This window comes from Rasamsonia emersonii (assembly GCF_000968595.1).
Source record: "Rasamsonia emersonii CBS 393.64 chromosome Unknown ctg1118621760180, whole genome shotgun sequence".
NCBI lineage: Eukaryota > Fungi > Ascomycota > Eurotiomycetes > Eurotiales > Trichocomaceae > Rasamsonia > Rasamsonia emersonii.
The window spans coordinates 38704-53563 of NW_013563156.1; the positions used below are offsets into that span (position 1 = coordinate 38704).

Below are 14860 nucleotides of genomic sequence, written 5' to 3' on the forward strand. Positions count from 1 at the left end.
AAAAACCAATTCAGAGCGTCAAGTCATTTCCAGACTTCACCTGATATTATCTATCAACCCCAAGGGACGCAACTTTGCCAGCAAATCTCGCGCCAGCACTGCCCCTCTTCTGAAGCTTCTCGCGCTCCTTGTTGTCCAAGGGAGCAAGAGCATGCGCTGCAGAGTGTGTCCCCGATGTCTCCGTACCCGAATTGCCTCGGATCGAAGGAAGTGATGTGAGAGTGTCGTTCGAGGACTTGCCCGTCGATGATGCAGCCGGAGTGGCATAGCCACCCGACACGACCGCCGTTCGTTGACTCAAATAAAGCTGAGCGGCAGGCGACAACGGGATCGGCGGAGGCTGAGATGGGATCTCCGCTCCATTCTGGACGAGAAGTTCAGCAATGGGGAACGGGATGACTTTGGCGGGACCATTGGAGCCTGTGGCCGTCGATCCAGGACTGGCAGGGTCGGCCGCAGCAAGAGCCAGAAAGACGGCGTGGGTGTTTCGAGACCGATCCGTCACATTGACATTCGCCCGCAACGCGATCCCGTACAGGACGCCCTGGATATCGTTCTTCTTGATGGACGCCAGGAGGGTTTCATCGGGGGTGGTATAGTGCGACTTTGTAGGAGACAACGGTTGTACATAGGCCCGGTCGCTGTATTTGGCGGTGATGAATTTCAGTCTCTGCTCGCGCGTCGACTGCGGTAGGGGTTTCTGAGATTGATCCAGGGTCGCCTCCCACACCATGTTGCTGACTCGGTTGCCGATCTGAAGGAGGATCTCTACGATATCGCTGGAGAATGAATTGACATCCAGCGTCAAGGAACGCACCTTGGAGATGTGGGTCCCTAGCGACCGGTGGATGCCACTGCACTCGATGCATAACACGATCCCCAGATTAATAGAAACCCACTCGACTTTAACCGTCGATCCACAGTCAGCGCACCATTTGTTGCCCTGGTCCGCATCGCGGATCATCTGCAGCAGCTTGGCCGGGTTCTCCTCAAAACTGTTGTTTTCACCGCGGCTATACATGGGCCGCGCACCGACTGTCGTCCGACGATTCACGCTGCTGGCGTTTGATGAGGTGGAATGAGAGTGCTGACCGGAGTAGGAAGAGCTTTTTCCCGTTAGGACCGACCCGATATCTCGCATCGGAGTGTTGTCGTTATGCACTGCGGGTGGCGGGGCATTGCGACCTTCTACCGCGCTCTGCAACGCATTGTTGATCGCCGTGATCCAGTTGCTCATGTCCTCCTCGGAAGTTGCCTGGTAGATGCGCTTGAATTGAGGGGTGATAACCTCGAAGCAAAACCGACGTTCGGCATTTCTGGCTTCTCGAACAGACGCCATTCGCAAGTCGATAGGGTCCATGTGCAGATCCAGCTTCTGTTTCCAGTTGCTGTATTCGGAGAGTTTCCCCTGATCTAGAACGATCCAAAATCTGCGAGATCCAGATCAGTTCGTGTCACCGTTGTCTCATTCTACATGGTAACTTACTTATGCCACGCCTGCTTATTAATCCCTTTGGGATCGATGTGAGATCCCGGTCGAGATAGCGCCCATAGTAGTCCCTCTTTCCTCTGAGGACCCGCCAGCTTATCAGAACCGGCAACAGATGACCCATCCCGCTCCTCTAGGTCACGGATACCTTTGAACTTGGCCGGGTTGGCAGTGGTTGTCATGTTGACTCCACCGGGAGGACTGAACGCCATATTCGTTTGAGACGAGATGGAAGACGTGTTGCTGTTGACGCTGCGTATCTGCGATCCTGTACTATCCGCCCGACTCAGCTCAGATTCTGCGCCTTGGCCACTGTTCGCCGTGCCCGTTGCGGTAGGATTGGAAAAAGTGTCGGGCTCGACGTAGGCTTTTGTGCTCTTTTCCAGCGCCCTTCGTTTCTCCTCTCTCTCCGTCCTCTGGAATTGGAATTCTTTATCTGCCTGGTCGACTTCCCGTATAAGAGCCTCCAATTGGGGAATCATTTCCTCGACCTTCCTCGCTGTGGCGAGAAAATCCCTCGTCTGTTTCTCGGCATACTTGGTGAGATGAGAGAGCACCTCCTGCTCTTTCCTTCCGCCATGCAGATCCTGCATGAAGGACGAGTAATCGAACCGTTTGAGCTCGAAGTTGCGCCGTTTTGCCTGATACTTGGAATCACTCTCGGCGCGCTTTTTCTCCTTCAAAGAATCCTGGCGTTGCCCGAGATATCGGCCGACATATGCATAGTAATCTCTGCTCTCCTCTTCAAAGTCTTTCTTCTTTGCTTCCGCCTGCTTGATATCATTGTTGTAAAGTTTGTATAAGGGGTCGATGATAAGTTTCTGGAGGTGGTGCGCATTTTGTTGTTCATAATTGAGGATCTGGCGAGCAATCTTCTCAAAATAGTGCTCCATGGCAGGCTGAATAGCGTTGGCGTTGGATGACGAGGCATCTTCCAAAGCCGAGATGAACGCTGAGACGGCGTCATTGTAGGCCGTTTGCGCTTGATGGGCGGCCTCGGCCTTCTTGAGTACCTTTTTGATCTTGATACGCATGCTACCAGTCTTCTGCTCAAGCGCCTTCATTGTGGCACGGAAAAGGGGCCCGTCTTCTACTGCACTCATATCTTCGCCTTGCCGATAGGGGAGGTCGACTTTCACGGGTACTGGAGGGGCGGTGGCCGGTGGAGGCGCGTTGTCCGTCCCCTCTGGTGGACTGGAGGGACGAACAGCGGAGCCTGCAGGTCCTTCTGCATCGCTGGAATGGGACAGGACGGACTGCGAGGAGGGTATACGGTTGCGGGCAGAAACACCCACATCCAAGTTTTGTGGGGACATCTGGGGACTTGGAAGAGGTCGCAGCGCGTTATGAACCCAAAAAGATACGTTGATCAGAGTATTTAGACGATTTGCTCTCTGGTCGTAATCGAGGAAACTGCAGCTGTTTCGCCAACCACCGCCTCTGTCCTCTGCCGCCTTGGGCGGCTTCCATTTCCACGACCATTCAAACTGGATGGATGGGCTTCCCTTTGTTGAGTAGTCGCCGATCAGCTGTACATTCGAATTATTCTGCAAATTCGGATTTGCATGGAACTCCCTCGTGATCAAGTTATCCAGTTCTTTGACATTGGATGCATGTGCAAAAGTAAGCCCCGTCAGCGTGGTGTCGATGGTTTCAGGCAAAGACGTCGACACGCCATTGACAGTCGAATTAAGCACATTGCCGGTCTGTGTCTGTCTGACAATAAAAGTGAAATTAAACCATAGCTCGTCCTCATTATTCAGCCGCAGGAGGAAGGAAGGCACGGGTGCCGATGCGGGGGGGTCCGGGTCCTGCAGGGAGGGGAAAGATCAGTATTTGAGAACAAGCGGGAACATAAGGACTATTCACCGATCTCGAGATATCCGTACGTACCTGGACATACTCGACCGGCCTGTCGTCGCCAGCGTCCCGTTTGGCGATGTATCTTGTGGCGGGAAATGAGTTTGGCGCTACGTTCAAGAGCACCCGGCGGCGAGCATTTGTAATCGTGATGTTCGAGATGGTAACTGATAGATAGCATTGTCAACGGGCTGTCCTCTGCAACATGTGGCGCATGGGGACACTCACATTTGTTCTGATCCTTGAAGAACAGTGATCCCGAATCGTCAATCCGGCTTCCCACGTTGCCCATTTCGACACACTGAGATCAGGTCACCGATGTCGACAGGTTCCAGTTGGAGTCACCATGGACAAGGAAAGAGGGATGGCACCGCTCGGTGAAGATGAGCGGCAAGCAGTGTGCACTGCAGAGGACGATTGATTGATTAATGGGTCATTCAGCTGGTGAGAATCGAAGTCGTCGTCTGACCGGCAGTGGCTGGCACATGCGATCAGCGACCGTGAAGGCCCGGGCGCAACGGTATCTTATCGCCAAGAGGATTCGGTTTCGAGGTGGAGGTCAGACAGCACTGCTGGCCTGGAGATGCATGACGCTGAATTCGGCTGGCGGTAGCAGGGGAACGGTGATGGGAGCACGGAGAGCGAGCTAGTGTGGTGAACAGTTGGAGGCGGGAGCGCTACGGGATGGTTGTTGGAGGCAATAATAAAGAGAGGCTCCTGGTGGAGTGGGGTGGGCGTGCCTGGGTGGGGGAGAATTTAGAAGCAGCAATGCGAGTGTCCGGACAAGTAATCGGATCCTCGATGACAATCCCAGTGCCTCGCCCATGAGTCAACGCCAGGTCGTCTGCTGCGGTAATTACGGTTCCAGGGCGTCCATTCACGCCGGTACAGTAGTGATGCAACGCTGTTTTGTTTTTACTGCAGCCGTTTCAGCGTTTCCCTTGTCCCTTGCCACAAGGCAGCAGTACCGCAAGTAATGAGGTCAGTGCTAAACAAACGGGACCAACAGCCTTCACAGGCCTGATATTCCTATCATCTGGAGGTAATACAGCAATGAGCTATTTTTTGTCTCGAATCTTTGAGGGCCCGTAATGCTTGCTGCTAGTGAATGATCAGGATGGGGGCGCCTGACGAAGGCAGCTAATAGCTAATAATAGCCGCACAGTCGAAGGCCCCAAGGCCTGCTAGGAAGAACATGCCAATCGCAACGCAGCGCTGGCTGAATTCTCCCAGGCACCATGCAGGAACTAGAGCACATGACATGATATTCTGTGGCTTGGACATGCGCGCCTCGTCTAGGCGGTAGCAGGCAACAACGCTCTGGAGATTGTTGGAGACGAAACGCTGCGACGGATTGGCATTGGCACGTGTACGTCAAGATGCCATTGTCCCAGCCAATGTCTGGTGCTGTGGCGGGCTAAGCCCCTCTGCTATCACCGCCACCTCTCTCATAAACTTGCTGACGAAATAGTAGTCCTTCGAATTCCATTTACTCACGAGTTACTGAAATAATCCTCAACTCATGCTGCAGCTTCTCATACGGCGCTCAAATGTCTGAAAGTAAAATGACTATAAGCAGCGCCCTGTCTTCATTCTTCGATAAGTCTACATAATTAATAATTTGATTACTGTGGGTATTATTAGATTTAGTTGCTACAGAGATCAAGACACTACAGGAATAAAAGAATTAAAAAAAAAAGGAAGAATAAAAGTAAGAACAGGGACGTGGTAAAAAAAAACAAAGGGGGAAAAAAAGAGTGGGTATAAATGGTGACAGATCTCGATATCCAGGACCGGCCGATTCCCGATCGACCGAACGAAAATCGAAAGAGTGCAAAAATAGAAGCCCACAACGCGGAGAGATGGTGTGGACTGGCGTCGTTGCCTGAAGAAGGCTACTCTGCTTCCAGCCAGTTCCGGAACTTGCCTTTGACGTCCTTCATGTCATGGAGGTTCTGGACCAGTTCGCCTCTCTGCTTACCGGGCACTCCGGCACGGCGATCCATCTCCTCCTCATCGGAGCTGGATAGCGAGGATGATGAATCATTGCTCTGCTGAATGTAGACGATATGGCCCCTGTCTCGTAATTTCTCCTGTCGCCGTTCTTCCTTCAGACGTTCCATCCGCTCTGCATCCTTCTGGCAGTCAAGCGTCGTGATATTGAGACCGGGGAAGTTGGTGGACAAGAAGTCTCGGAGGATGGGTAGACAGTCACCATTAGGGCGATAGGTGCCGCTGGCATTGTCGATAAATAGTTCAAAATTGCTGGGATCATCATTCAACTGCTGCTTCGCTTCTTCTTCTTCTTCCTCTGTGAGGATACTCTCTGCAGGCCCCTGGGATTCTGGCGACTCCAATTGCTGGTGTCGATGATGGTGCCTTTTGCAAGGACGCACGAAGAATTCACCAGAATATGCGATATAGATCGAGACATCGCTGTGCATTGTATGCTTGCTTAACAGATCAATTCCGAATTCCCTTCCGGTCTCCGTGAATCGAAATTGCCCGTCCAGGGTGAGAACATAGGTGAAGATCCGGCCACCTTTCCCATAATCAACGAACTCGAGGAACCGTTTGGTAAATTCGATAGAAGGCGAAGAGAAACTTCCGTTGAGGGTGCTTCTGTCGAAATTGTAGATACGCGCATGTTGATGGTGTAGAGCTCGATTGAGAATGCGCCCTCGCAGACTGTGGGCCGTAAACATCCCTGCCACGAAAGGTCTAAACTCGACATATCTGTGGTAAAGCCGTTCGGGGACTGGTCCTTGCAGCTGTATTTCAACCGCTTGGAAGCTAAAGACAGCACTGTAAGCCTGGTTCTTCTGCACAAGTGATAAATTTGTGGGAGACGTACTTGTACCGTTTGATTTCCCGCTTGGCACCCTGGTTTTCAGCAGTGTCCGTGGTGTGTGTCAGCCTACCGATTAGAGGCGAAAAATGCTTGAACCAGTACAGCGGCCCAACGGTGTACATGTGGGCGCCGTTGTCACCGGGAGTCCTGCCTAAACACTCGACACTGACGATCAAATGGGCGTCTAATTGGCGATCCCGAGAACAGGCCGCAGAAATTGACCTAATAAAGTAGGCCCGTTTACTCCCAGCACGCTTCTCGATGCGATACGATTTCTCTTTAATACCTTCCCAGCCATCTGGAATAGAGTCCACCTTGACATGCACATTCCCCAACCGGTCATCATGGTCTAGCGGGTCCTCGTCATAGACGCGACATTTAAGATCGAATCCAGATGCAGGCACGTTGGCCACAATCCATTCTGCATCCCAGACGGGATTGACATTCCTCCATGCCGTTGCGGTGCGGAAAGTGAGGTCGGGGTCCTGCTTATGCCGCCGGGGAAGATCAACAATCAATTGCGCCTGAATGAAGGGATCAGAAGACAACGAGTTGAAATCTGAAACAGGAAGGTTGACGGCGCGGTGAAACGTGAACTTGAGGGTGTAGCCTGGCGGAGCACGCGGGAAAGGAGTGGCATCAAATCCTCCGGGAGGATCTTTCTTTGACGATGAGGTTTTCGCGACAGCCTTCAGCGCGAACGCTTGATCATCCGCCTTTTCTGTCTTGTCGACAAACTTCGCGCCATCATTCTCGGCCACGTGCCGAGGTTGATCTTGTGATGGGATGTCTGTATCCATCGGTCGTTGATGGCCTGAGATCGGTTATTCTTCGGAAATTGGAACTTAAACAAACGAGATTCTTAGTCGGGAACACCCTCTGTTCATTTGAATCCAATTGCGACAGATGGAATATATATGCTGGATTAGGCTCAAGCAGGCTCTCCCTGTCGAAGGCCTGTGGAGTGTATATGGTTAAACCTTGTTGTTGGTGGTGATTGCAGGAGCATGTCCGTGGATCTGCTCACAGCCCAGTAAAACATTTACTCCATACAGATCTATACTCTGAACAGTAATTAAATAATAATAATCCTGGAGATGCAGAACTTAGGAGTGCCAGCCACAAGCCTCAGCCCTCTCTGTGCCAAGACCAAGGTAACGCATTTGCTTCCGATTGGGGCGGGCCTAAGCGGACCCGGTCCGCAGGGGTTGCAGGCGCACCGGCCACTAGGAGGCCCTCGCTGCCTCCACATTGAACGAAGGAGCAAATCAGGCAATGAACTCAGGTTTGTAGTTACGCACACGATGGAACATCATTATATGATCCTGCAAATCTAACCAAGTACTAAGAACCCTCCTAGGGCAAGGATAAGTAGGTACGGACTACGGAGTACAGATCTGTATAGATACAACAAATGTAGCCTAGAGGTACTATTATTGTAAATTTGTAATCCTGGCTAGAACTAGGAGCTGGATCCAAGCCCCGCCACAGCCCTATGTAGAAATTACTATTTAAGGACAGTTCCCTGGAGGCTGAGCAGTGCGGGCAGTCTTACAGCCTCAATCGTTCTTATTAGTGAGTAGTGGGCCAGATAGGCCTCAAGCGTGGCCCCCGCTGTAAACGGGCCGAGTCATCGTGTGAGGTCGCGAGAATTGGCTCCAGCCAAGCTTCTGTCACTTGGCGTTGCGCGTAATTGCTTGAATTGCTGCACCCCCATAGACACAGAATTCCGTGACCCCTATCCGCGCCGGTCAAACTGCATGGCTTCATCTTGTCTTTTTTTCTATTCTGGTCTAGCAAGACGGGGCTGGATGAAGGGTCTCGCGAGAAATGACGTCAGGTGTAGCTGAGAATCCGAGTCGATGTCAGCTGACATGTTCTCGACTCCTTCCTTGGAGCTGCATTGTGGAGCAAACAATTGGAAGATAAGATCTGGATGACATGGTTTGCCAGGAGCCCAGAATTACGTTAGACAAATCATCTAAAACCAGTTCTGAATTCGATATATATATATATTTTTAAAACTGTCATAAGTACATCGTGAAAAAGCCCAAGTCAATAATGAACCTTCCTGTTCCCTACCGCCCTTCCAAATCAATTTCCAGCCATCTCAGTATATTTTTTTTCTCCCAGTTTCCCATATACTTCCATACAATATAGTACACGACAGTACAAGCCAATCTCGTACTCAAATCCCCCCGTACCGTGGTAGTTGCCGGGAAAAGTGGCTATGCCCAGTTTTGATCCAGGGTCACCTATTGCTTATGATCCACGGAACAAGAATTGCATGTCCTCCGGAGTCAGTTTTTCCAACGCTTCTCCCTGATCCTTGTTGATTGTGCCCTTGATCATGTTCGCCTTCTTCTCCTGGAGCAGAACTATACGAGACTCCACAGAGTCCTCAATAACAAGTCGAGTAATCACACAAGGCCGCCGTTGCCCAATGCGGTGGCATCGATCGGCGCTTTGCCATTCTGCGGCAGGATTCCACCACCTGAAAGGAGAACGGTGAGTAACTCTATAAGGGAACAATACCGGAATGGAAATGCAAATTTGGGGACTTACGGGTCGACAATGAAGACTCGGGATGCCTCCGTTAAGTTCAGAGCCACACCGCCTGCTTTGAGGGAGACGAGGAACACCTCAACATTCACATTCTTCATAAAATGCTCGATAGAATTTTGGCGCTGTGCCGGGGTCATGCTACCATCAAGCATGACGGTATTAAACCCGGCTCGGCGCAGGCGCCACTCGACGAGCTGCAACATGGACGTAAACTGAGAGAAGACGATGGATTTGTGGGTCTGCTTCTTGCTTCTGAGTTTGTATAGATCATAGACGAGCATTTCAATCTTTGTCGAAGATGTCCAGTCTTCCATTCGAATTCGATTGATGATCGAGTTTTTCTTGACAGCCTCCTCTTCTTGTTCAATGTCGGGCTGCTCAAAGTCGATCGACAGCGGAATGTGGCATCTTGGGCAGTCGACAACAGTGTCCGCATCAAATGATCGCACGTAATCCTTTGCGCACTGGCGGCAAAACTCATGATGACACCGAGATCGGATGGGTTCCTCCGCGGGCTCATCACAGATACTGCAGACAAGTACATTCTGACCACCTTCGGCATGTTTCTTCAGGATCAAGTCAGGGTGATTTGCCACCTGGCGCATCTGCATAATAAGACCGAAAATATTGGCGTAGTTGTTCAACATGACGCCTCGACTAACATATGTATCGAATTGCCGAGTGGAGTTCGTCATGATGCTGGTGGAAAAGTCACGCTCGATCTCGCTGAAGAATTCATTATGGATGGCAACGCTAAACGTGCCGAAATAAAAAAAATCAATATTTGAATGTAAAGATGATTTAGTCATTAAGCTCCGCTCACGACTTACCGCTTTGGTGGAAGCTCCATAGATGAGATGTGATCTTTCTTCATCCGTCTAAGCATGATTCTATCGGTGATGAGGCGAAGCTTATCCAGAGCATCCTTGCGCGCATTAGGGTTATTCCTTTCGGTGACTGTGATATGTTAGGTAATGTTCGGTACGGTCATTGCCGCATAACTTACTAGGGTTAAGGATCTCCTGGTTGAAAATCGAGACATGACTAAATCCGCTATACTGAAGGTTAGAGCCATTCAGATCAGCATGCACAAGAGAAACCATACCTGTGTTTGCAATGGGTGCATCTCTTCTCCCTATCCTGGGACCAATGGAGCTGCTGACACTGGCACATCTTACAGAAGTAACATGCAAAAGGTCGAACTTCGAGAAAGCGTAAAAGGGAGAAGAACTCTCCGATCCGATTTTGCACCGGTGTACCAGACAGGCACCACTTGTAGGTGGCCTTCAAGGCGAAGCATGCACGCGCGACGCTTGTTGTGCGTTGCTAACTGTACGTCAGCAATCAAGTCCAATCCACAGCGCGGTTATGGGATATACCTTAATGTTATGCGCTTCATCAAGAATCAGGCGATGGAAATGGATCGAATGGATCACACCTTTGGAAATGTCAAATGATGTTAAATAAAATAGCGCGAGCCTCGGGGTGCCTACTATCTTCTTTGACAATGCCATCATCGCGGTTCCAACCTTTGAGCTCCTTGCGATACATTGACTCGAGACCCGAATCTGAAGAAGAAGAAAAAGAATTAGGAATATTTCAAGCCATGGTTTCACAAGGTGGCAGGGGGCGTACAGGATATCATGATTACATCGTAAGCCTCGAGGTCTTTCTTCTTCAGGCGCTTTACTTTCGGATTCGAGTTGTGATATACAAGGACCTTAAGTTTGCCATCCGTATATTCCTGTGAGACGTCAGATATGCTCAATCCAAACAAATATATATCGAGATAGAACGAACCTTGATCTCGGACTGCCACTGCATCAGGGCCACCGGAGGCACGACGACTAATGATGGCTTGCCCACAGGATAATCGGACATAAGTAAGGAAACAGCTTGGATAGTCTTCCCCATTCCCATCTCATCGCCCAATAATCCCCCTTTGTACTGTGTTTTCTCCTGCCGCATCATCCAGTTCAAACCTTCAAGTTGGAACGACTTGAGCTTCCGGGTGATTCCAGCAGGCTGTTCTGCCGCCACAGGCGTGATGGTAGGTTGTTTCTTCAAATCGTCCCACATGGTTACGATAGATGGATGCTGTCTCTCGAGCTTTCTGCGCTCCCTTATAGCCTAGGTTATAGTTAGCGCAGATCAACCAGAGTTCGACCACATCATCTCTTACACGACGGCTCATCCCATAGGGAAGAGGGTCTCGACGAGGGGGAGCTAAGGACTGGACACGTCTGGCACCGCGTCGTGCACTGCCAGTGCCTCTTTGTGGCATTGGAAGGTCTCCGTCAACATCAGATGGAGAGGACACATAATCGCTGATGCTCTCATCGGAGGAGTCTTCATACAGGACCTCATCCATTGAGTCGTCAAGGTCATCCACAAGTCGAGCATTGGAGGAATCGAGGTCTGATAGAGAAGACTCATCAGTACCTGGAACAATCCCCTTATGCTGAATTGATTTTCTGGTCTCGCGATGGGGTGATGGCTGCCTAATGGGCTCCTCTGCATCACTCAAGGAATCGAGCTCCGTCAGCATGGCATCATCGTCGTCGGTAGAATCTTGAATCTCCAGGATACGTTTGCTGCCGCCAGAAGAGAGTCTCTGGCGCTTTGTTTCAGTCCCTTCATACTCTTCGAGCTGCAGCGCACGCGCCAAAGCAGCATCTGAAGACTCAGTTGTTGACTCGTCTGCGGACAAAGCTGCGGCCCCCCTTTTCCGTCCTGTAGAAGAACTAGTCATCGAATAAGTGCTCGCACGGAGTTCTTGAAGACGAGCAGAGGCATTTACTCTTTTTCTAGGCTGGTTGCGGTCCGATTCGACAGGGGTAGCGGCAACACTTGTTGCTGGAGTACCGTAAAGACTGACGTCTCGCGAAGTAATCTCGACTGACGGAGAGGTAGACGATCCATTGGAAGGAGATTCTTTTTTGACCGGGATTGCAACCTCCACCGCAGTCAAAGGAGCTGTCGGCCTGTCGTCAAGTTCATAGTTTTCATCTTTCTTCATTGTGTCCTTTTCGACAGATTCGCGGTTTGCGGAGGCCAAATTTGACGAGGCGCGGGTGAGTCTCGTGGAACTGCGTGTGGTGAAAGGAGTTGAGTTCGATGAAGGTCCCTTCGACTGGACAGCGCCTAAGATAATGGATGTTAATTGCCTACAGTCTGCAATTCTCTGTGACAAGGCTTAGCTCAAAATAAGAAACTCCTTACCAGATTCTGGACCAGACGGCCCTGGCATCTTTGTAGATGATGCTCGCCTTCCCATGGTGACAAGTGAATCTCCTGGCGCAAACTTCTGAATTTACTCACTGCCCAGAGATTCAACTTGTCTTATTAGTAAATGGATGAAAGTCTGTCTGTCAGTCAGTCTGCTTCGCTGACGCTTGTTGGCTGACGACAGCCAACCCCTATCCACTGACCCACTGTAGCGTGCCGATAACAGAGTCTCAGCTTATCGGAACAGCGGCCGGTCGGTCACCAACCAGGTGAGAGCCCCTTGAGGTGAAAGAGAAGAGATTTTTTGTTCTCTCCCCTTTGGCATGGAAACTGCAATGAACTGACCGTTATTTCATATCCTCCAAGATAAACGTTTGCCTTTAGTCTCCACTGAAAATTTCCACAAATTACCCTCTCGGAACACGAGTCAATGAGTAAGGCCCCGCGGCTGCCTAGTCTCGCGTAAAGTGGAACGCGAAACTGCCGCGAGTTCCTGTGACTTCGGGCACCGCCTTCAGAGGCCTTGATATAGTCCCACTCAACATTGCACTTCAGTGGAAGTTTGCAGTTAGATATTCAATATGTGAGTGCTCCGTTTATTTGCATTGTTGGATATCCGTGTCTTAGATTGTGCTTACAACGAGTGGTAGGGCGAACCGACGACAGACAGTCAATCAAATCAGAGGCCCGTAGGTGTTTTTTTCTCCAATGGTCGCTGTAATATAAGCTAACCGTATTATCATAGACACTCTGCGCTTACGGATTTCCTTGCTGTGAGTTATTTCCATGGAATCGGTCACCTATATCTTATCTGCCCTCTCTAGTGATATGGGCTATGACAAAACCAAATTAATTCGCATGAATCTGAATAAGGTGCTGATATCCATTAATTCTAGTCCAACAACATCTCCGCTGCTCAGATTCGCAATGATTATGAAAGACGTCTTAGAGAAGCTGAGCGCCAGGCGGAGCGGGAAAGGAGAGAGAATGCACTTGAAGAGGAAGAATACGATAACAATTCCAACGAAACGCAAGAGAAGAACAAGCGCAAGCGAAAGGAGGCAGCCACCTTAGCGAAAGTCAAGCAGAGCAAGGAATTAGCTCGTCGTAAGGCTCGACGTGCTGGCGAACCAGACGACGACGATGATCCGATCGCAGGGATGATGTACCAGAAATCGCGACCCCTACCTGGCCAACTGGAGAACTGCGAGATTTGCAGCAAGCGATTTACAGTCACTGCCTACAGCAAAACTGGGCCTAACGGTGGTCTTCTTTGTGCAAAGTGCTCGAAAGAGATAGCCGATGAAGAGAAGAAGGCGAAGCCCAAGAAAACCGGACCAAAGAGTGGTCGTCGCCAGAATCAAAGCAATCTGCTTGACGGACTTGTTCAACGGGGCGCTCAGAGTCTTGTTGAGATGTGCACAAAGGCAAGAAGATCGATCAATGGGCATGTCATACCAACGACAAGCTAACACGGTCTGCAGAAAGTAGCTGATAACATCAATGATGTGGAGGAGTTTGGAGACTTGCCGCCACAGCTACTCCATCGCCTTAGTCAAATCTTGTCAAAAAGGCGCGTGATTACTCCGAGGACGCTTCAGCTCTTCCTCCGTCCTGACCTCGATTCTATTGACATCTACGACTGCGCCAGTGAGTCTTGACTCCTGGGAGGCCACCTCAAGTGCACTGCTGACAGATCTTAGAACTCGAGACCGAGGACTACGAGAAGATTTTCGCATTCATGCCATCGTTAGTGCACGTCAATCTACGGTTTGCCAGTCAGATGAAAGATAAGGTCATTGAATATATGATGGATCGTAATCCCAAAGTCAAGCATCTGCAACTAGATGCGGCCAATCTTGTTTCTGATACTTGCTGGCGGCAACTTTTCATCAAGTTAGGTGCACAGTTCGAGAGCTTGAAATTGTCCAATCTCGATTCTTCGCTGGACGATGAAACCATTGATGTGATGAGCAGACAATGCACGAATCTTCGTCGTCTAAAGCTAAAGGAATGTTGGAAACCCGGTGACAAGTCACTCGATGCGATTTCTCGCCTACCCAAGCTGGAGCATTTATCGCTCGAGTTCCTACGAGAGACGCAATGTGAGAATGTGGTGGGGATGATTGAGAAGCTTGGGCCCAATCTGCAGACACTCTCTCTACAAAGCTTTCATAATGCCGACGACAGACTACTGGAAACTATCCATCGTCAGTGCCAGAACCTTTCCAAGCTTCGTCTGGCTGATAACGCCGTGTGCACGGACAAGGGGTACGCGAACTTGTTCACAGACTGGTCAAACCCGCCTTTGAGGTTTGTCGACCTCTCCTCGACGAGAGATGTCGATAACGCCAATCCGGACGGACCAGCAGAACCCGTCGGGCTAGCATCACAGGGATTTGTGGCCTTGATGAAGCATTCGGGATCCAAGATTGAGACGCTGAACATCAGCTCGTGTCGTCATATCTCGCGGGCGGCGTTTGAAGAGGTTTTCAACAAGGACCAGACGTATCCACAACTCAAGGAACTCGACATATCCTTTCACACGACCATTGACGATTATCTCGTCACGTCGATCTTCAAGTGTTGCCCTGCGATCAAAAAGCTCGTCGCATTCGCCTGCTTCCGAGTCAGGGACGTGCGTGTTCCCGTCGGGGTCGCATTGATTGGTGGTCTGAGAGCGCAAGACTCGATTATCGTCGAGGGAGATTTCCAGGGAGAGCTTTCGTAGTTGATCAGTATACCCGTCACGACAGCGATAGACGGTCACGATCTTTCCATCTCAAGTCATCTGCCAAAAAGGTACGGCACAAATGGTAAGGGTGGTATATTACGGGATGGGGTGGACCATGGGACATAACCGGCAT

General features: G+C 50.4%; 4 protein-coding genes across 4 annotated transcripts; 1 reads left to right on the forward strand and 3 right to left on the reverse strand.

The window, feature by feature from the left end:
• Positions 1-46: 46 nt before the first annotated feature.
• T310_4841 (ARF GTPase activator (Csx2)) lies at positions 47-3641 on the reverse strand (the record flags this gene model as incomplete). Its single annotated transcript, XM_013472286.1, has 4 exons — positions 47-1430; positions 1487-3300; positions 3383-3516; positions 3578-3641. 4 exons carry the CDS (start codon positions 3639-3641, stop codon positions 47-49), a joined length of 3396 nt encoding a protein of 1131 aa, XP_013327740.1.
• A 1603-nt stretch (positions 3642-5244) lies between these two features.
• T310_4842 (C2 domain protein) lies at positions 5245-7000 on the reverse strand (the record flags this gene model as incomplete). The annotated part of the gene is made up of 2 exons (XM_013472287.1): positions 5245-6142; positions 6204-7000. The coding sequence occupies 2 exons, from the start codon at positions 6998-7000 to the stop codon at positions 5245-5247; spliced, it is 1695 nt and encodes a 564-aa protein (XP_013327741.1).
• Positions 7001-8462: 1462 nt separating this feature from the next.
• Positions 8463-12042, reverse strand: T310_4843 (DNA excision repair protein Rad16; the record flags this gene model as incomplete). Its single annotated transcript, XM_013472288.1, has 11 exons — positions 8463-8718; positions 8766-9491; positions 9596-9722; positions 9772-9818; positions 9871-10091; positions 10145-10203; positions 10259-10333; positions 10401-10509; positions 10566-10895; positions 10948-11909; positions 11988-12042. The coding sequence occupies 11 exons, from the start codon at positions 12040-12042 to the stop codon at positions 8463-8465; spliced, it is 2967 nt and encodes a 988-aa protein (XP_013327742.1).
• A 737-nt stretch (positions 12043-12779) lies between these two features.
• Positions 12780-14724, forward strand: T310_4844 (DNA repair protein Rad7, protein; the record flags this gene model as incomplete). The annotated part of the gene is made up of 4 exons (XM_013472289.1): positions 12780-12866; positions 12914-13444; positions 13478-13643; positions 13697-14724. The coding sequence occupies 4 exons, from the start codon at positions 12780-12782 to the stop codon at positions 14722-14724; spliced, it is 1812 nt and encodes a 603-aa protein (XP_013327743.1).
• Between the last annotated feature and the right edge of the window lie 136 nt (positions 14725-14860).